This window comes from Somniosus microcephalus, chromosome 9, assembly GCF_052327205.1.
Source record: "Somniosus microcephalus isolate GS21.2 chromosome 9, FLI_Smic_1.0, whole genome shotgun sequence".
Taxonomy (NCBI): domain Eukaryota; kingdom Metazoa; phylum Chordata; class Chondrichthyes; order Squaliformes; family Somniosidae; genus Somniosus; species Somniosus microcephalus.
The window spans coordinates 9,685,291-9,707,798 of record NC_140995.1 but is presented as its reverse complement, the minus strand read 5'-3'; the positions used below and the strand labels follow the sequence as shown (position 1 = coordinate 9,707,798).

General features: G+C 44.8%; 1 protein-coding gene across 1 annotated transcript in view; it reads left to right on the top strand.

The window, feature by feature from the left end:
• The window catches only part of cpsf3 (cleavage and polyadenylation specific factor 3), a 41,953-nt gene that overhangs the window by 2,397 nt on the left and 17,048 nt on the right, over window positions 1–22,508 (top strand). The window contains exons 3-9 of the mRNA XM_085996346.1: window positions 669–758; window positions 6,532–6,682; window positions 10,764–10,939; window positions 11,474–11,632; window positions 13,089–13,235; window positions 13,754–13,906; window positions 16,800–16,908. Of these exons, the coding sequence (XP_085852472.1) occupies window positions 669–758; window positions 6,532–6,682; window positions 10,764–10,939; window positions 11,474–11,632; window positions 13,089–13,235; window positions 13,754–13,906; window positions 16,800–16,908 (985 nt within the window). The remainder of the gene's footprint in view (window positions 1–668; window positions 759–6,531; window positions 6,683–10,763; window positions 10,940–11,473; window positions 11,633–13,088; window positions 13,236–13,753; window positions 13,907–16,799; window positions 16,909–22,508) is intronic.

Sequence of the window (22,508 nt, the reverse complement as noted above, 5' to 3'; positions counted from 1 at the left end):
CTCCTGTACTCGAATCCTCTCACTATGAAGGCCAACATGCCATTTGCCGCCTTAACCGCCTGCTGCACCTGCATGCTTACCTTCAGCGACTGGTGCACAAGGACACCCAGGTCTCGTTGCACTTCCCCTTCTCCCAATCTATTGCCGTTCAGATAATCTGCCTTCCTGTTTTTGTCACTAAAGTGGATAACCTCGCATTTATCCACGTTATATTGCATCTGCCATGCTTCTGCCCAATCACCCAACCTGTCCAAATCATACTGGAGTTTCTCAGCATCCTCCTCACAGCACACACGCCCACCCAGCTTTGTGTCATCTGCAAACTTGGAGATATTACATCTAGTTCCCTCGTCTAGATCATGGGCATTATGGTGTCACTAACATTAGCAAATGCTTGATGTGGAAAACACCTAACACGGCATAGCTCCAGGTGAAACAGGAATTGCAGGGAAATGTGAGTGGTTTTTATAATGGGATTTTCCATTGGGCCACGTTGACCTGGGAGTTTTCAGTGCATCTTGAAATACAATATTGTGGCCCACCTGCTATTTTTAATATAACAGTTAGCTAATAATACCTGGACAGAAATGTTTGCATTGTTTCAATGCCTGCAAATCTAAGTAACTTTCAATATTATCTTATGTTTATCACTAATTGCTTCCATGCAGATTTTGTACACTGGAGATTTTTCACGACAAGAGGATAGACACTTAATGGCAGCTGAGATTCCCAGTGTCCGACCTGATATTCTTATTATAGTAAGTTGCTTTTGATTTCTTCAGCTAGATCGTAATATCACTAACAGTGAAGTGACTACACGTGTGTGTGATGGATAATATGGTGGATGATTACTCCACATTTTTACCCAAGCTAGCAGAATGTATAGAACGTAAGAAATAGGAGCAGGAGTGGGCCATTCGGCCCCTCGAGCCTGCTCCGCCATGCAATAAGATCATCTCCACTTTCCTGCACTATCCCCATATCCCTTCATTCCCTTTAATATTCAAAAATCTATCGATCTCTGTCTTGAATATACTCAACGACTGAGCCTCCACAGCCCTCTGTGGTAGAGAATTCCAAAGATTCACCACCCTCTGAGTGAAGAAATTTCTCCTCATCTCAGTCCTAAATTGCCGACCCCTTATTCTGAGACTGGGGAACAAAGAAATGGCAGACCAATTAAATACATATTTTGGTTCTGTCTTCACAAAGGCGGACACAAATAACCTCCCAGAGATGTCGGGGAACATAGGGTCTAATGAGAGGGGGGAACTGAATGAAATCAGTATTTGTAGGGAAATGGCGTTAGGGAAATTGATGGGATTGAAGGCCGATAAATCCCCAGGGCCTGATAATCTACATCCTAGGGTACTTAAGGAAGTGGCCCTAGAAATAGTAGATGCATTGCTGATCATCTTCCAACATTTGATGGAATCTGGAACAGTACCCATGGATTGGAGGGTAGCTAATGTTACCCCACTATTCAAAAAAGGTGGTAGAGAGAAAAAGGGGAATTACAGACCGGTAAGCCTGACATCAGTAGTGGGGAAAATGCTAGAGTCCATTATAAAGGATGTAATAGAGCACTTGGAAAACAGTGACCGGATCGGACAAAGTCAACATGGATTTACAAAAGGTAAATCGTGCTTGACTAATCTACTGGAATTTTTTGAGGATGTAACTGGTAAAATAGATAAAGGAGAACCAGTGGATGTGGTGTATTTGGACTTTCAGAAGGCTTTCGATAAGGTCCCGCATAAGAGATTAGCGTGTAAAGTTAAGGCACATGGGATTGGGGGCAAGGTACTGACTTGGATAGAGAACTGGTTGGCAGACAGAAAGCAAAGAGTTGGAATAAACGAGTCTTTTTCCGAGTGGCAGGCAGTGACTAGTGGGGTACCGCAGGGATCGGTCCTTGGACCCCAGCTATTCACAATATATATTAATGATCTAGACAAGGGAACTAGATGTAATATCTCCAAATTTGCAGACGACACAAAGCTGGGTGGGCGTGTGTGCTGTGAGGAGGATGCCGAGAAATTACAGGATGATTTGGACAGGTTGGGTGATTGGGGAGAAACATGGCAGATGCAATATAATGTGGATAAATGTGAGGTTATCCACTTTGGTGGCAAAAACAGGAAGGCAGATTATTATCTGAATGGCAATAGATTGGGAGAAGGGGAAGTACAACGAGACCTGGGTGTCCTTGTGCACCAGTCGCTGAAGGTAAGCATGCAGGTGCAGCAGGCGGTTAAGAAGGCAAATGGTATGTTGGCCTTCGTAACGAGAGGGTTTGAGTACAGGAACAAGGATGTGTTGCTGCAGTTGTACAGGGCCTTGGTGAGACCACATCTTGAGTATTGTGTGCAGTTTTGGTCACCTTATCTGAGGAAGGATGTTCTTGCCATGGAAGGAGTTCAGCGAAGGTTCACCAGGCTGATACCTGGGATGGCAGGAATGACGTATGAGGAGAGATTGGGTCGATTGGGCTTATACTCGCTGGAGTTTAGAAGAATGAGAGGGGATCTCATTGAAACTTATAAAATTCTGACAGGACTGGACAGACTAGATGCAGGAAGGATGTTCCCGATGGTCGGGGAGTCCAGAACCAGGGTCACAGTCTAAGGATAAGGGGTAGGCCATTTAGGACAGAAATGAGGAGGAATTTCTTTACCCAGAGAGCGGTGAACCTGTGGAATTCTCTACCACAGAAGGCAGTAGAGGCCAGTACATTAAATATATTCAAGAAGGAGTTGGATATATTTCTTAAGGCTAAAGGGATATGGGGAGAAAGCAGGGACCGGGTACTGAATTTGGATGATCAGCCATGATCGCATTGAATGCCGGAGCAGGCTCGAGGGGCCGAATGGCCTACTCCTGCTCCTATCTTCTATGTTTCTATGACCCCTGGTTCTAGACTCAGCCAGGGGGAACATCTTCCCTGCTTCTACCCTGTCATCCCTGTAAGAATATTGTATGTTTCAATGAGATCACCTCTCATTCTTCTGAACTCTAGGGCATATAGGCCTAGTCTACTCAATCTCTCCTCGGAACAATCCCCCCATCCCAGGAACCAGTCTGGCGAGCCTTCATTTCACTCCCTCTATGGCAAGTATATCCTGCCTTAGGTAAGGAGACCAAAACTGTACACAGTACTCCAGGTGTGGTCTCACCAGGGCCCTATATAATTGCAGTAAGACGTCTTTACTCTTATACTCAAATCCTCTTGTAATTTAGGCCAACCTAGCATTTGCTTTCCTAATTGCTTGCTGTACTTGCATGTTACCTTTCAGTGATTCGTGTACAAGGACACCCAGGTCCCCCTGAACACCAACATTTCCCAATCTCTCACCATTTAAAAAATACTCTGCTTTTCTATTTTTCCTACCAAAGTGGATAACTTCACATTTCTCCACATTATATTCCATTTGCCATGTTCTTGCTCACTCACTTAGCCTGTCTATATCCCCTTGAAGCCTCCTTGCATCCTCCTCACAACTTGCATTCCCACCCAGCTTTGTATCGTCAGCAAACTTGGATATATTACATTTGGTCCCCTCATCCAAATCATTGATGTAGGTTGTAAATAGCTGAGGCCCAAGCACTGATCCTTGCGGTACCCCACTAGTTACAGCCTGCCAACCAGAAAATTACCCATTTATTCCTACTCTCTGTTTTCTGTCCGTTAACCAATCCTCAATCTATGCTAGTATATTACCCCCAATCCCATGAGCCCTAATTTTGATTAATGATCTCTTGCGTGGCTCCTTATCGAATGCCTTCCGAAAATCCAAATACACCACATCCACTGGTTCCTCCTTATCTATTCTGCTAGTTACAACTTCAAAAAACTCTCAACAGATTCGTCAAACATGATTTCCCTTTCATAAATCCGTGTTGACTCTGCCCAATCCTATTATTATTTTCTAAGTGCCCTGTTACCACGTCCTTAATAATAGATTCTAGCATTTTCCCTACTACTGATGTCAGGCTAACTGGTCTGTCGTTCCCCGTTTTCTCTCTCACTCCTTTCTTAAATCGTGGGGTTACAATTGCTACCTTCCAATCTGCGGGAACCATGCTAGAATCTATGGAATTTTGGAAAATGACAATCAATGCATCCACTATCTCTATAGCCACCTCTTTCAAAACCCTAAGATGTAGGCCATCAGGTCCAGGGGATTTATTGGCTTTCAGTCCCATTAATTTCTCCAGTACTATTTTTTTTACTAATACTAATTTCTTTCAGTTCCCCGTTCTCGCTAGACCCTTGGTTGTCCACTATTTCCGGGAAGTTTTTTGCGTCTTCAGTGAAGACAGACACAAAGTATTTGTTTAATTTCTCTACCATTTCCTTATTCCCTATTATAATTTCTCCTGTCTCAGCCTGTAAGGGACACACATTTTCCTTCGCTAATCTTTTCCTTTTTACATACCTATAGAAGCTTTTACAGTCTGTTTTTATGTCTCTCGCTAGTTTACTTTCATATTCTATTTTCCCTTTATCAATTTCTTGGTCCTCCTTTGCTGAATTCTAAAATCCTCCCAATCCTCAGGCTTACTGCTCTTTTTGGCAACATTATAAGCCTCTTCCTTTGATCTAATACTATCTTTAACTTCTCTTGTTAGCCACGGTTGGACCACTTTTCCTGTGGGGTTTTTGTACCTTGAAGGAATGTATATTTGTTGTAAATTATGTATTAATTCTTTAAATGCTAGCCATTGCTTGTCTACCATCATACCTTTTAATATAGTTTTCCAATCTACCTTAGCCAACTCGCCCCTCATACCTATGTAGTTTGCTTTGTTTAGATTTAAGACCCTAGTTTCGGATTTAACTAAATCACTTTCAAACTCAATATAAAATAGAAAACGGAATATAACATCAGTAAGTTTTGCATCTCATTTCTGGTGCACTGAAGTGCGTGTGTGTAGATGTTTAGAAGAGAAAGGAAATTATTAAATTACAATGCATAGAAATCATTATTCAATTTTTTTAATTTATGTTGTGATGGATTTGTTCTTAAGGAAAACATTTTTTGTCACTGATGCCGCTTACTGCCTCAAGGTGCTACATGAGCAGTTCCATCAGTCTTTTCCCTGTTTCTCCTGGAAGAACAGTAATACTGTAGGATTTTTAAAATTAAGGCCTCAAATATTGTGTGGTTGGCTTGACCGTGAAACATTGGGCCAAATCTTGCTGGAGCACGGCATCTTTCCACGTGTGCCGTTAGTTAGACTTTTTCCAGCAACTTTCAGCTTGAAGATATTTTGCGCCGTAACTTGTTGGAAGTGCAACACGGCATTTAGGACCTTGGTGAGCAGCGAGACCAATGGTGTATCTCCTTAACCAATGAGATTTAAGGAATTAGAAAGAAACAGAGGAACAACTGAGAGAGAGAGGGTGAATTAAGAGTCAAATCAGGTGCAGAAAGAGAGGGAAAGAAAGATTGGATTATGGGAGAGAGGAAAAAAAGGCAAATGAAAATAAGAAAGAAAAAAAAATTTGAAATTTTTTAAATCTCTAACAACAGTTTACTACATGCAGGAAAGAGACTCGCTCAACAGTTTAAATTGTTCCCTTTCTGGGCCGGAGTGATTGATTGACATTGCATTAACAATTATTACATCATTTAAAGGGTACTTGCCCTATTAATTATGAGCCCTAACTTTTTGCGATGTGTTTAATGGGCAATTAATGTGCAAATCCAGCACGTTCTTAAAATTAACCGGGAGGCTCCGGGCGAGTTGCTGTTTGTCCAAAGCAAATCGAGCAGCAGGTTCCGGAGATTCGCAGCTCGTGGTGTATCTCTTCATCCCTTGAACTTGCTGGCCGATTTCCGCGTTAATAACGGCGAGTGTTGTTAACACGCCGTTACTTCTGCAGGCTCACTTGGCCCATTCTGTCATAATGATCTGTAAATAATGAGCAGCAAAAAAATGGTCAGGCCCAGGAATTTAAGGAAAACCTTACTACATTCCTAGTTTATTTGCTGGATAACTAATCAAAAACTGAGCTATAAGAATAAACTTACAGGAAACTCTTTTTTTATCCGGGACCGGCGTGGTGCCGGTTTATCAAAAAGTCCGGATTACAGAAAGGTATAGTAAAAGGTACGAGAGCCCCGTACACGGCCACAGATCCAGGCGTCCCTGTTGCTTAGCAACAGGTGCAGGAACCCCGGCCACAGACCAAGCGTCCCTGTTGCTTAGCAACAGGTGCAGGAACCCCGTTACATGGCCACAGATCCAGGAACGGCCACTAATATGAAGTAAAACGTACCTGAACCTACTCCTGAATTTTGCCGGTTAACAGAGATTTCCGGTTATTTAGGTGCCAGTAAATCGAGAGTTTCCTGTATTTTAATTTTTTTATATATATATATATACACACTTCTGATTTTTTCATCTGTATCAGCTCATGTAACAGGGTACCACTGAGTTTTTGTTTCTGCTCTGAAACGCAACCCTGGGCTGAAGACTTGTTTCAGTTTCCTTACTGTCATAATTCTGATCTTTCTCATACAGGAATCCACATATGGCACCCACATTCATGAGAAACGCGAGGAGCGCGAAGCTCGATTCTGCAACACTGTGCACGATATTGTAAACCGAGGCGGGCGCTGCCTCATTCCTGTCTTTGCTTTAGGCCGTGCACAAGAGCTGCTGCTGATTTTAGGTAAATGTTGGTGCACATCTGTAAATTTGTCTCCCCATCCTTTTTATAAAAAATAAAAAAATAAAAAATTTAAATGTGGAGGCATTTCAGGGTGGAGCTGAGGCCATCTGTGACAAGGGCAGATGTCTCATGAAATTAATGTTGCTGGTTTCTGGGAGCACAAAGATTTGAGAAAGTTTACTGTTGGCTTCAGCAGCCCGAGTTGAACAAATGATGGCTAACTATATTTGTTGACTAACCAAGGACAATCCTAGAAGAGAAAATCTTGAAAAACAGTAAGTAGATGTGAAGATATTTAGATATTATTGGGGCACCTTGGTTGATCAGTAATTTCTGGAAGAGAAAATCTTGAAAAACAGTAAGTAGATGTGAAGATATTTAGATATTATTGGGGCACCTTGGTTGATCAGTAATTTTGCTTTCCAATCTAACAAAAACTGTTTTAACATGTTAACTGAAAGGGTGGGGAAGGAGTCATAGTAAAATAGAATATTCCAACTTATTGCTTAACAGCAAAAACATGGGGCCGGATTTTACGATCAGAGGCTTCCTACGGGCGGATGCCTCCGATCGGAAAAAAATCTATGAACTTACCTGTTGGCTCTGTAGGTCCCGACACTTCCGATCCTGGGCCTCTCCTGGTCCACGCGTGCAGAGGCCCAGGTATCCCAGGGGCGCAGGCGGTTCGCAGGTGGCCCTGGGATCACGTGGGCCATGGGGAACCAATCAACGAAGGGAAACCCCCTTCACACTTTTGAGAGGTCTCTACGCACAGAACTGTCAAAAGTATAAATGGGGATCACTTAAAAAAACACACAAACATTAAATACCGGAAACTTTGTGCTATCCGGCACCGACGGGACCGAGCTGTTGCCGTCCCATCAAAACTGCCGGACAAACCAGCGCTAATGTTGAAACATACGGAAATTTTGAGCTCCGTATCTGGCAACAAACCCTGTTGCGTAGCTTCTAAACAGTCGGCCGTACCTTGCAAGCGTCTCTGTAGCTTAGCAACAGCTTCAGCGAGACCTTGCAGAGCCTGACTGGTGGAAAAAAAAAAGCAACGAAAAGGAAAGAAAACCTGACGAAACGGCTCCTGATTTTTGCCGGTGGCTCGAGCATTCCAGACAGTTAACCTCCGGATAAACCAAAGTTTCCTGTACATTTTTTAAAAATCTTGTATTTAAAATTAGTTAAAATTACATTAAATTAAATATTTAAAAAAAATTAATTTACATTTTTTACGGGGCTAAAAATAAACTTACCTTTTTAAAAGTATTTTTAAATTATAAATGAGTGGAAATATTTTTTTAAACTCTTTTATGCTGGTAAAAGCAGGCCTTGCGCCTGCTTTTACTAGGCGTAAGGTTTTCAGCAGGCGGAGGCTGTGTAGAAAGCGGAACTCTCTGCCCGCGGAGGCCCTTCTCCCGGGCAGGCGGATGATCTCATTCTTGACAGATCGGAAGTGCGCGAGGCCCCTACGGGTGCGTACACACCTCGTACCCACCCGTGGGGGTCGGAATATCCGGCCCATGGTGATGCAAGACTGAGTTGCAAGATTTGAGTATTGGAACTGGGGCTGTGCCCACAGTTTCCTACTTGGCAAGGTCACAATCTCATCTGGGCTGACTTAGGAAGTACAATGGAGCAGTGAGGCTGTACTGCAACAGCCCTAATTAAAGTCACAAATGAAATCCATATGCCTGACCATGGTTCATTTTTTTTTCTGCTCTTCCTCCTTGACCTCTCTGCAGCCTTTTGCATAATTGACCTCAGAATCGTCTTCTGCGCCCCTCCTCCATTGTCCAGCTCAGTGGGACAGCTCTCACTTGGTTCTTCTCTTATTTGTCCAGTCGTAGCCAAAGAATCTCCAGCAATGGTTTCTCTTTCCTGGTCCCGCACCGTTACCTCTGGAGTCCTCAAGTTCCCCTCCTCTTGCACATTTTGCATGATGCCTTTGGCAACATCATCCGAAGACATGGGGTCAGCTTCCACATGTACATCGACAGTAGCCAGCTCTACCCCTCTTGGACCCCCTCCACTGCCTTTGTGTCGTCAGGCGGCTTGTCCAGCATCCCGTCTTGGATGAGCCGTGATTTCCTCCAGTTAAACGTTGGGGAGACCGAAACCATCATCGTTGGCCCTCCGACACAAGCTCCGGACCCTTGACGCCGATTCGGTCCCCCTCCCCCGGTCTACTGCCTCCGGTTGAACCAGGCTGTTGGCAATCTTTGGCGTCCTTTTCGAGCCCGAGCTGAGCGTCTGACCCCGTATCCTCTCCATCACAAAGATTGCCCATTTTTAACACCATAACATTGCCTGCCTCCACCCTTTAGTCACCTCCAGACTTGACTATTCCAATGCTCTCCTGGCCGAGCAACCATTCTCCACGCGATGTAAACTTCAGCTCATCCAACTGTATCATATCCTGCCCTTGCTGACCTATATTGGCTCTCTGTCTCCCTAACGCCTCTCATCTAAAATTGTCATCCTTGTGTTTAAATCTCTTCAGAGCCTCACCCCTCCCTATTTCTGTAACCTCCAGCCCTATAACTTAGCGCCTCCGGGGTCAGGGGCGCTAGGAACTTAGCGCCCGAGCGAGGCAATTTTAGCGCAGCTCACAAAATTCAACAGTCGTTTTGCAGCGGCGCTAAACACTACCGCCACGATCTCCTGCGCCCGCAGATCGTGACGTTAGTCAAGTGCGCAACGCCCCGGTAGCGCCACAGACCGGATATTGAATCGCGCCCCCTGCCTTAGCGCCTGCCGCTAGGAACGAGAGGTAGAGGGGAACGTTTTCAAGTCGGGAAGGGGCTGGGGGAGTGCGGGCGCTTCCTGCCTTTTCTTGTCGGCAAAATTTTTGGTTTTAACGCTGTCCTAAGGAGTTTGGGCCCTCAGCACCACTTTTGAGGTTCCCAAGCACCGAGCTCTTTCCCTGGGCCTATCCATTTGTGCTTCCAACACAATTGCTTTTGAGATCTCTGCAGGCCGAGATACAAGGCTGCAATGAGCAGGGTGTGGAGGGCCAGCAAGATGGCCCCTCCCCTTTAAGAACTGGACGGCGCCAGTCTGTCTGGCTTCCATGGTAACGGACATCGCCTGAGCTTCGGTAACGTCCTGAGGTAGCGCCTCGCTCCCCGACGTTAGCACCTTGAGAGGTGTGTAGCGCCTGATTTAGTGCTCAAATCACCTCCGGGGGGGGGGGGGCGATAGAGGTGAATTTTGCAGTCTGAGGCGATAATTAGTGCCTGGCTCTAAACTTTGCACCCGGCCAATATTAGCACCCCAAAATGTGCGATACCCAGTTTTTCCCCCTTTGTTCTTTTAGCTCTGGCCTCTTGTGCAGTCCTTCCTCCCTTCACTCCACCATTGGCGGCCGTGCCTTTAGCCATCTGGGCCTCGCACACTGGAATTCTCTCCCTCTGCCTCTCCAACCCTGTCTCTACTTTTAAGATCCTCTTAAAACTCAGCTCTTTGACCGAGCTTTTAGTCGCCTCTTTTAATATCTGGCTTGGTGTCCAGTTTTTACCTTGCGCCACTGCGAAATGTTTGACATGAATCAACTGAGCGGCCTGCGGGTGGCGCTGTCCAGGGAGAGTATAAATACTCGGGCACGGGCCCAGCTTCCGCAGGACATTCTTAACAGGAACTAGTGAAGGGCACAACTAGACCTCCATGTTGTGAAACAGTTGATTAAAGCTTTGTTTAACGCTTAGACCAAGTGCCTAGTAGTTTTCTTACGTTAATGTTTGTGCAAGATTCTTTCAAAGAATGTGGAAGACCATATCTACAGCAGATAACCTACTTGTTCCTCTTCCCCTTCCCCATGTAACGTTCTTCTTTATTGGTCGAATGTCTCACACAGGAAGTGAAGGGGTGTCCCACTCATCTAAAGTATGGGTAGACGTACCGGGAACATCAGTAATATTAGGATTTAAAAGGACACTGCATTTGGCTGGATCTTACCCAGCAGGTGCTTAGTCACTTTGAAATAAAAAAGTAAGATACGGGGGAAATGAAAGATGCAACAAAATGGTAAAGATAGAAAACTTATTGATTCAAGTTTTACTTTTACATACAGATGAATATTGGCAGAACCATCCAGAACTGCATGACATCCCCATCTACTATGCCTCATCCCTGGCAAAAAAGTGTATGGCTGTATACCAAACCTATGTCAACGCCATGAACGAGAAAATTCGCAAACAAATCAGTATTAACAACCCTTTTGTCTTCAAACACATCAGCAACCTAAAGGTAAGACAATTGTTGCTAACTGAATTCAGCCAATGTGTGTGGAATCTTTTACGCAGCAAGACAGTTTTTTTTTTTTCCAATTGCAATCGAGTATTTTCAAAAGCAACGTTGATGGAGACTATGCGATGTGACGGGTTTAGAACAACTGGTTTCAAACCAGTCCAGACTGATTCTCAGCGAAATGTGTTTGGGCAATCTCAGCCCAGTTCCTAATCTTTAAGTGTACGTCATAAAACCACCCATAGTTGGCACTAAATAAGCAATCTCAATCAGAGAGGCAATAATGATGGCTGGTGAGAGAAATGGAAGTGACATGTTAATTCAGTGATTTGTTTTATCTGTTCTGATAACATTCTGTAAAATTCAAATTATTTCATTATACAGTAATGCAAGCGCTGAACTATTTTTTTTTAAAACACAAAGGTTTACCGATAAATCATAAATTACATAGAGATGATTGAAAAATAACTCGGGTAGAGATTTTATGATCATTGTCATTGCTTCGCTTTTTACTATGTTCTTTTCTTTTTGAAGAGCATGGATCATTTTGATGACATTGGTCCAAGTGTGGTGATGGCCTCTCCTGGTATGATGCAGAGTGGCTTGTCCAGAGAGCTGTTTGAAAGCTGGTGCACCGATAAGAGGAATGGGGTCATTATTGCAGGTTACTGTGTTGAAGGCACACTTGCCAAGGTACACAAATTTACAATGTAAAACTTTTTGAAATTATTTGGTTTGATTTTAGTTAAATGCCTGAGTATTTTAACCCCTATTTTTTAACGATTTAAACCCCAACGTTTACCAATGATGTCACGGACCAGTTTAACTGTAAGCTTTAGTGAAAAAAACGCTGTTCGAAGTATGGTTTGATATTTATTCAAATTTTAGAGTGAACATAAAGTCATCTTGGTGCAAAAACCCCATCACCTTGTGGCGGAGTGGCACAACACATTAGCGTTCTGCCACACTGTTATAGAACAGTTAGAGACCAGCTAGCCCCCCGTGTCAAGTTACCAGGATTGGCAGTGTCTGCACGAAGTGCCAAGTGAAGGCGAAGCATCTCCTGCTACAGAAGGAAAATCATTTGGGACATTGGCTTGAGTTACTGTGGTCGTAGAGAGGTATTGGCACAGCTTCAGATGCAGGTTGTCCACCAGCCTTCTCGGCTGTTTCGTCGAAAAAACTCCAACCCTGATTGTGACCTTTGTGCTGAAATGACACGGCAGCCGCCCTATTTGTTCATCACTGGTTGGTACAAAGCAGCAAAGGATACAAGTATGATAATGCGATGTCTCCATCTAGTGCACTTACATAGCTGGACTTGCGTTCTGCAGTGATTCATGAACCTCTCAATAGATCATCCAAAGGGAGGTCCTTCAAGTACACCTGTAAACCTAACTAAATATACACAGTCTCAGCTGTGGCTCAGTGGGTAGCACACTCGCCTCTGAGTCAGAAGGTTGTGGGTTCACAGTCCCCACTCCAGAGACTTGAGCACACATAAATCTCGGCTGACACTCCAGTGCAGTGCTGAGGGAGTGCTGCACTGTCGGAGGTGCCGTCTTTCGGATGAGACGTTAAACCGAGGTCCCGTCTGCCCCCTCGGGTGGACGTAAAAGATCCCAAGGCACTATTTCGAAGAAGAGCAGGGGCGTTATCCCTGGTGTCCTGGCCAATATTTCTCCCTCGATCAAAAAAACCCAGATTTACTGGTCATTTTCACATTGCTGTTTGTGGGAGCTTGCTGTGCGCGTTTCCCACATTACAACATGACTCCACTTCAAAAGTACTTCATTGGCTGTAAAGCACTTTGAGACGTCCGGTGGTCGTGAAAGGCGTCATATAAATGTAAGTGAGGTTGTTAAAATAATCATGAGGAAAAAAATAACAGGACTGAATAAGACTTGGGTGATATGTACATTCCAGGGTGAAAGGATCATTTTTGATACTTGCGTAAAATAAGTGTCTTTTATTTGTATATTGTTTCTTGTGGAAGCATCTATTGAAGAATCACAGTGAAGAAGCACAGGAGGTGCTGAATCTTCTGTGTAAATATAGGCAGTAATGCTAAGTTCATGCTTTCTTAACAATTGCTCGGCACGGTGGATGATGTATTATCAATCTTTATATTCTGTTTTTTAAATTGCAGCACATTATGTCCGAGCCTGAGGAGGTAACTACCATGTCTGGACAGAAGTTACCACTGAAGATGTCAGTAGATTACATCTCATTCTCTGCGCATACAGATTACCAACAGACCAGCGAATTTATTCGTGCGTTAAAACCACCACATGTGGTTAGTACTGAGCTGTAAAATTATTCAAGTATTTTTGTAGGTTTTCTCCCCTCCTCTCACAATGTGTTGACTCCTACTAGAGTACAGTTCCACAAATGAAGCTGCCATAGAGAATGCTGTCATAGAGTTGGCCAAACTTCAGCTGCGAGCCCAGAGCACCGAGTATTTGGGGGTGTTGGGGAGACAGCAAATCTCAGTTGAGCACCAAAATTCACTCGTCTGACTTCCACGTGTGCTCTTTCCAGCATAGCTCACTGGATAGTGATCGGGATTAGAAATCATGGTTCATTTTCTTCTCGTACTACTGAGTCAAGTACTCGGTCTCTGCCGTCTTTCTCTAAGGGCTGACCAGATTGGGAATTTATCATGTTAGAATTGCACACTGTGTTGTCTCATTTTTCTTAAATATTTAAGAAGAGATGGGTGTTCTGGTTTAATCTTTTGATATTTGCTTGATTTTTGTAAAATGCAGTGCATTGATTACATTCCCTTTGTGACCATCTGGGATTTCCTTGTAGTTGCTTGTCCATGGGGAACAGAATGAAATGGCCAGGCTGAAGGCAGCACTTATCCGGGAATATGAAGACAATGATGAGGTTCATATTGAGGTCCACAACCCACGCAACACTGAAGCTGTGACATTGTACTTCAGAGGTGAAAAACTGGCCAAGGTGATTACAAGTAGGATTTCACACTCTTCTGATGGGAAGGATATCTGTCCCGTGGCACTGACCTAGAGCATTTATTTTTTTTATATATATATTGCCAGTTTCCCCTCTTATTTTCTCCTCTTGCAGGTATTGACTTATTTCTGATTTGAATTTGCTCGGTTGTTCGACACCCTCTATTACCTCTTTGAAATGAATACTCGGGCTATTTCAGCATTGACCAAGATTGAATCTGGGACTTTCCTGGTCTCCGTGGCTCAGCTGCTTGTAGGATAAGCTCACTGAGCGAATCGGGGCAGCCTCGGGGACTTTAATAAATCCAGAGCCAATTACAAAATGCTTCCGCCAGATGAAACGACACCTGGAATTGATCCTGTTGCGCGTTTGTTATACTGAGATTTTGGCACTAACTTCATGTTAGTGGTTACATAAATTTGATGTAGAAATCTTAGTGTAAGGTAGCTGATTCACACTCCAAGACTATGTAAGTAGCTAGTCTGATAGCGGAGTAGCGCGGCATGTCAGAATTTCAGTCATATCATCGCGTGTATTGAAACTACCCTATTAACTGCTTGAGGTCCAATAATTCTCCTTCACCTGTGGATGTTAGTTGATGAGGGATTTTAACTACACATGTGCTGCTAAGTAAAACTGGCCATGTACACCAGCACTCAGCAGCGCTGTACGTGCGTATGTGTGATGCATGATACCACATATATGTGCCTTCAACATAAGGTCAGAAATGGGGATGTTTGCTGATGACTGCACAGTGTTCAGTGCCATTCACAACTTCTCAGATAATGAAGCAGCCCATGCTCGCATGCAACAAGACCTGGACAACGTTCAGGCTTGGGCTGATAGGTGGCAGGTAACATTCGCGCCACAGAGGTGCCAGGCAATGACTATCTCCAACAAGCGAGAGTCTAACCACCTCCCCTTCACCTTCAACGGCATTACCATCACCGAATCCCCCACCATCAACATCCTGGGGGTCACCATTGACCAGAAACTTAACTGGACCAGCCACATAAATACTGTGGCAACAAGAGCAGGTCAGAGGCTAGGTATTCTGCGGCGAGTGTCTCACCTCCTGACTCCCTAAAACCTTTCCACCATCTTACAAGGCACAAGTAAGGAGTGTGATGGAATACTCTCCACTTGCCTGGATGAATGCAGCTCCAACAACACTCAAGAAGCTCGACACCATCCAGGACAAAGCAGCCCGCTTGATTGGCACCCCATCCACCACTTTAAACATTTACTCCCTCCACCACCGGCGTACCGTGGCTGCAGTGTGTACCATCTACAAGATGCACTGCAGCAACTCGTCAATGCTTCTTCGGCAGCACCTCCCAAACCCGCGACCTCTTCCACTTAGAAGGACAAGGGCAGCAGGCACATGGGAACACCACCACCTCCAAGTTCCCCACACACCATCCTGACTGAGAAGTATATCGTCGTTCTTTCATCGTTGCTGGGTCAAAATCCTGGAACTCCCTCTCTAACAGCACTGTGGGAGCACCTTCACACGGACTGCAGCGGTTCAAGAAGGCGGCTCACCACCACCTTCTCAAGGGCAATTAGGGATGGGCAATAAATGCTGGCCTTGCCAGCGACGCCCACATCCCATAAATGAATAAAAAATTAAATCTCTCGCTTCATGTTTAACCAAATCAGCATGTCACTGACTATAGGTATTGTAAGCCTGCCAGATCAGACGAGGCAGTGTTTTTAAACATTTTTTTTTATTTGTAATGACACCCAGAGAATACTAAGGACCTACGTTATGCGCCATTTGATAATTTTTTTAATTCTTAATTCTGTTCTCAAGTCGCACACACCTACTGACAACTTCCTCCAGATAACAGTGAAGATTCCAAGTGAAGTTTCCAATTGAATTGCTGTTAACTAGGGAAATCATGTGTGTACGTTTTTTATTTTTCACTTTTTGTTGCTGCTTCAGTGTAATCTTTTGAATTATGCATTTCTCATAATTCAGTTCTTCTGTACTTTATGGAGTGCCGTGTATAAAAGTTTTCATTTTTAGATTTATTAATTTCTATCTAAACCACGTTATTTTTGCTTTGTATTTGGATTGTAAAACTTTATTGCTAAGTAGAGTTAAGAGGTGCAGAATAATGTGAACAGCGTAGAACAAACCTTTCCTAACTAGCAGAGAGAAAGTGCACAATCCCTTTTGTGCCTCAATTCTATATACAAATCAATTAAAAGGTTCATCTGGCTATATAGTCACATTAAACAGTTAGACAGGCTAGAACACTTTCTGCTGTGGAGAGTAGTTTAGGAAGGGGCACAGGTGGCGGTATCTGCACAATATTTTGGATACTTATCATACTTCAACTTACTAGATGAAAATTTGCAGATAAATAGAAACTGGTTTCAAGTATGTAAGGGATATGTGTTGGTGTAGGGGTTACGGGGATCGGGTGGGATATGCGTCGGTGCAGGCTCGATGGGCCGAAATGGCCTCTATCTGCACTGTGGGGTTTCTGTGATTCTGTGAAGTAATATTTCTAAACCTAAGCAGAGATAGTACCAGCAAATGTTCAGTAGGAACATCATTCCAGAAAAGGCAGAACTGGTTTGTGGAGTTTTTTTTCCTTGGATATGATTTGGCTCTTTGACTTCTCCTTTTGAATTCCTGTAATTTTACAATTTCTGTTTGTTAAATTGTTCCAGATTTCTGTCCATAATCCCCTTACAGCTTGTCCCTGTTTGATATTTGCTGGAGTTTATAGTATTCACTTGTGCTTGACTGACACTTGGCTTGAAAGGCAGATGGTTAGAGGGTGTTACATCCTTCTGACTGTTTAACCTTAGGTTGAAGTGAGGAAAAATCACATTTTGATCTTAATTATTTTAATATTTTTGACAGGTGATGGGCGCTTTGGCAGATAAAAAGGCTGATCAAGGTCAAAGGATCTCAGGAATACTTGTAAAAAGAAACTTCAACTATCACATACTTATTCCATCTGACCTATCCAGTAAGTAAATCTATTCTCCACATATTTCCCCTCTTCACTGGTGCATTTTTGGGTTTCAGGAAAGGCAAAAGGAGGAAAATAATGTTACAAGATGTGACTTTGGAGAGAGTTGTCCCAACTTTTCTAGAACTAGTTTGACGATTTGCTAATTTTGTGAATAGCATGCAGCCAGCTCCTAGCTGAGGCTAAGGTCAATGATGAGACCACTTTTTTTTCAGAATTCTAATCTGTTTTAAAAAGAAAGGCCTAGAAATTCACTATAGCCCCGTTTGGGGCGCCAGCCTCGCATGGGCGCTAAAAGTAGCGCCCCGGAAGCAGTCGCGATCGCCCACCGGAAATTCACTTGGCGCGCCCCAGAGGGAAGCGCGGCGCTACTGGAGGCGGCCCGCATCCCTCTTGGGGCACTGCAACTGAATATCGCTGCACAACGTGCCGCGGTACTGCAGGCCTTCCTCCCTTTCTTAGAGGGGAGGGGCCTTGTGCAGCGCGATCGAGGATCGCGAGTGCCGGCAAAAGAGCCCGGCACCGAGGAAAAGTGCCGGGCTCTTGGAATGCAGTCAGCACTCCGCGGGGCGGGGGGGCTCAGGAGGCCGGGGACGGCAGCGCGGAGAGGTGCTGGCAGGCGGCCAGCAACAAAAATGGCCGCCCCGCACCTCCTTTAATTACCGCCGCAGGTGGGCCCCCCTGAACCGGTCGCACATAGCGTCTGGCGTTAAAGCAGCGGGCGCATCTAAATATCGCGATCGGGGCGTTAGCGGGGCACTGCGCACACCGATGACGTCATCAGTAGTGGCGCAGCGCTATCGGCTAGCGCCGCCGTTAGCGTCCCGCTGAATGTAGCGGGAGGCGTGGCCAGTGGCTTCCGACCCACTTAGCGCCCTCTTAAGGCGCTAACGGGTGGCGCAGCCCACTGAATTTCTAGGCCAAAGTCTTGCATTTATATAGCGCCTTTCACAACCACTGGACATCTCAAAGTGCTTCACAGCCAATGAAGTACTTTTGCAGTGGAGTCACTGTTGTAATGTAGGAAACGCGGCAGCCAATTTGCACACAGCAAGCTCCCACAAACAGCAATGTGATAATGACCAGATAGTCTGTTTTAGTGATGTTGGTTGAGGGAAAAATATTGACCAGGACACTGGGGATAACTCCCCTGCTCTTCTTCGAAATAGTGCCATGGGATCTTTTACATCCACCTGAGAGAGCAGACGTGGCCTTGGTTTAACGACTCATCCGAAAGACGGCACCTCCGACAGTGCAGCACTCCCTCAGCACTGCACTGGAGTGTCAGCCTAGCTTTATGCGCTCAAATCCCTGGAGTGGGACTGTGAACCCACAACCTTCTTAATAGAAACATAGAAGATAGGAGCAGGAGTAGGCCATTCGGCCGCTCGAGCCTGCTCCGTCATTCAATGAGATCATGGCTGATCATCCAAACTCAGTACCCTGTCCCTGCCTTCTCCCCAGATCCCTTTAGCCTTAAGAAATATATCTAACTCCTTCTTGAATATATTTAATGAATTGGCCTCAACTGCCGTCTGTGGTAGAGAATTCCACAGGTTCACCACTCTCTGGGTGAAGAAATTCCTCCTCATCTCTGTCCTAAATGGCTTACCCCTTATCTTTAGACTGTGACCCCTGGTGCTGGACTCCCACCATCGGGAACATCCTTCCTGCATCTAGTCTGTCTAGTCCTGTTAGAATTTTATAAGTTTCAATGAGATCCCCTCTCATTCTTCTAAACTCCAGCGAGTATAAGCCCAATTGACCCAATCTCTCCTCATACGTCATTCCTGCCATCCCAGGTATCAGTTTGGTGAATCTTCGCTGCACTCCTCCGTGGCAAGAACATCCTTCCTCAGATAAGGCGACCAAAACTGCACACAATACTCAAGGTGTGGTCTCACCAAGGCCCTGTACAACTGCAGCAAGATATCCTTGTTCCTGTACTCAAACCCTCTCGCTACGAAGGCCAACATACCATTTGCCTTCTTAACCGCCTGCTGCACCTGCATGCTTACCTTCAGCGACTGGTGCACAAGGACACCCAGGTCTCGTTGCACTTCCCCTTCTCCCAATCTATTGCCGTTCAGATAATAATCTGCCTTCCTGTTTTTGCCACCAAAGTGGATAACCTCACATTTATCCACATTATACTGCATCTGCCATGCATCTGTCCAACCACCCAACTTGTCCAAATCATACTGGAGTTTCTCGGCATCCTCCTCACAGCATACACGCCCACCCAGCTTTGTGTCGTTTGCAAACTTGGAGATATTACATCTAGTTCCCTCGTCTAGATCATCATTAATATATATTGTGAATAGCTGGGGTCCAAGGACCGATCCCTGCGGTACCCCACTAGTCACTGCCTGCCACTCGGAAAAAGACCCGTTTATTCCAACTCTTTGCTTTCTGTCTGCCAACCAGTTCTCTATCCAAGTCAGTACCTTGCCCCCAATCCCATGTGCCTTAACTTTACACGCTAATCTCTTATGCAGGACCTTATCGAAAGCCTTCTGAAAGTCCAAATACACCACATCCACTGGTTCTCCCTTATCTATTCTACCAGTTACATCCTCAAAAAATTCCAGTAGATTAGTCAAGCACGATTTACCTTTTGTAAATCCATGTTGACTTTGTCCAATCCTGTCACTGCTTTCCAAGTGCTCTGCTATTACATCTTTTATAATGGACTCTAGCATTTTCCCCACTACCGATGTCAGGCTTACCGGTCTATAATTCCCTGTTTTCTCTCTACCACCTTTTTTGAATAGTGGGGTAACATTAGCTACCCTCCAATCCATGGGAACTGTTCGAGTCTATAGAATTTTGGAAGATGATCAGCAATGCATCTACTATTTCTAGGGCCACTTCCTTAAGTACCCTGGGATGTAGATCATCAGGCCCTGGGGATTTATCGGCCTGCAACCCCCTCAATTTCCCTAACACCATTTCCCTACAAATACTGATTTCATTCAGTTCCTCCCTCTCATTAGACCCTATGTTCCCCGACATCTCTAGGAGGTTATTTGTGTCCTCCTTTGTGAAGACAGAACCAAAATATGTATTTAATTGGTCTGCCATTTCTTTGTTCCCCATTATAAATTCCCCTGATTCTGACTGCAAGGGACCTATGCTTGACTTCACCAATCTTATTCTCTTCACATATCTATAAAAGCTTTTACCGTCAGCTTTTATGTTCCCTGCAAGCTTACTCTCATACTCTATTTTCCCCCTCTTAATTAATCCCTTTGTCCTCCTTTGCTGAATCCTAAACTCCCAATCCTCAGGTTTACTGCAATTTATTTAAAACTAGCTGCCTGACTATTGCTTTAGAGAAATTTGGACCCCACAAACCAAAAAACAAGTCTACTCTCTGAAAATAAAAGCAATTTTTAAATGACTTACACCATCCTACTAGAAATTAATGGAGGATGCTGGGAACTGTGAAACTACACAAGTTAATTTGCATCAATTTCTTTAAATGTTATCACATCCCGTATGCATAGTGTTGGTATGTTTGCAGTGATTTTCTTTAGGCAAATTTCTCTCCTGTCCTGAAAGCATTGACTGCCTGCTGGATGTGGTTCTCCGGCACTGGTCATCTTCTGCTACCTTACCCCAGTGGCTGATACTCATCTCCGACCTTTGGTGGTGTGTGTCAGGAGGCATTGCCGCTGTGCCCTGTCCTGTCCTCCCTTGACATTCACACTGCCAGCAGCGATAGTGACCAGGAACAGGAACCCTGATCAGTTTTTTTTTTGAAAAATGTAATAATTTAGCGTATACGGGAAACTCGATTTACCGGCACCCAAACAACCGGAAATCTCGGTTAACCAGCAAAATTCACGAGTAGGTTCAGTTAAGTTTTTCTTCATATTAGTGGCCGTTTCTTGATTCTTGGCTGTGTAATCGGGGGTTCCTGCACTTGTTGCTAAGCAACAGGGACGCTTGGTCTGTGGCCGGGGTTCTTGCAGCTGTTGCTAAGCAACAGGGAAGCCTGGATTTGTTGCTGTGTACGGAGCTCTCGTACCTTTTAACTATACCTCTTTGTAATCCGGACATTTTGATAAACCGGCACCACGCCGGTCCCGTCGGTGCCGGATAAAGAAGAGTTTCCTGTACTTCCTTTCTCTCGTTTTCCGAAAATGTGTTATACATTTATTTATATTGAACTGCATCTGCTACCGATCTGCCCACTTCACTAACTTACTTGTACTCCCCTCCACTAAGTATGTCCACCGGTATTCTCCCTCACAGTCCACCAGGCTCCCTAAATTTGGTATCTTTAGCAAATTTCAATATCATTCCTCTAGTGCCTATGTTCAAAACATTTGTAGAGGGGTACGGTAGCTTGACGGTTATGGTACTGGACTGAGTTCCACCATGGCAATTTGTGAAACTGAATTCAAAAAAATCTGGTAACTTGCGAGCTAGCACCAGAAAATGACAATGGAAGCTGCCAGATCCTCATAAAAACCCATACAAAAGCAAAATACTGCGGATGCTGGAAATCTGAAATAAAAACAGAAAATGCTGGAAATACTCAGCTGGCCAGGCAGCATCTGTAGAGAGAGAAACAGAGTTAACGTTTCAGGTCGATGACCCTTCGTCAGAACTGGAAAAGTAGAGATGTAACAGATTTTTAAGCAAGTTACAGAGGCAGGGAAATGGGGGAGAGGAGGAAAGAACAAAAGGGGTCAGTGATAGGGTAGAAGGCAGGAGAGATTAGAAGACAAAAGGGATGATGGTGCAAGGCAAAAGGAGATGGTAATGGGACAAGTTAAGAAACAAAAGATGACTCTAGATGAGGTGTAAATGGCGATGGCAGAATCATCAACAGCTACCATGTGGAGGGGGGGGGTGGGAAAGAGAAAGAAAAGAAATAGGGGCCAAGGTTATGGTCTGAAATTGTTGAACTCGATGTTGAGTCCAGAAGGCTGTAAAGTACCCAATGAGGTGCTGTTCCTCGAGCTTACGTTGAGCTTCGTTGGAACAATGCAAGAGGCCGAGGATGAAGAGATCAGAGTGGGTCACGCTTGCAGACTGAATGGAGGTGTTCCGCAAAGCGATCATCCAATCTGCGTTTGGTCTCCCCAGTGTAGAGGAGACTGCATCGTGGGCAGCGAATACAGTATACTAAATTGCAAGAACTACAAGTAAATCACTGTTTCACCTTGAAGGAGTGTTTGGGGCCCTGGAAAGTGGGAAGAGCAGAGGTAAAAGGGCAGGTGTTGCATCTCCTGCGCTTGCACAGGAAGGTGCCGTGGGATGGGGAAGGGGTGTTAGGGGTGATAGAGGAGTAGATCAGTGTGTCGCGGAGGGTGTGGTCCCTTCAGAATGCTGGGAGGGGAAGATGTGTTTGGTGGTGGGATCACGCTGGAGGTGGCAGAAATGGCAGAGGATGATCCGTTGAATGTGGAGGCTGGTGGGGTGGAAGGTGAGGACAAGGGGAACCCTATCATGGTTCTGAGAGGGAAGGGAAGGGGTGAGAGCAGAAGTGCGGGAAATAGAATGGACACAGTCGAGGGCAGTGTCAACCACGGTAGAGGGGAATCCTCGGTTGAGGAAAAAGGAAGACATGTCGGAAGCACTGG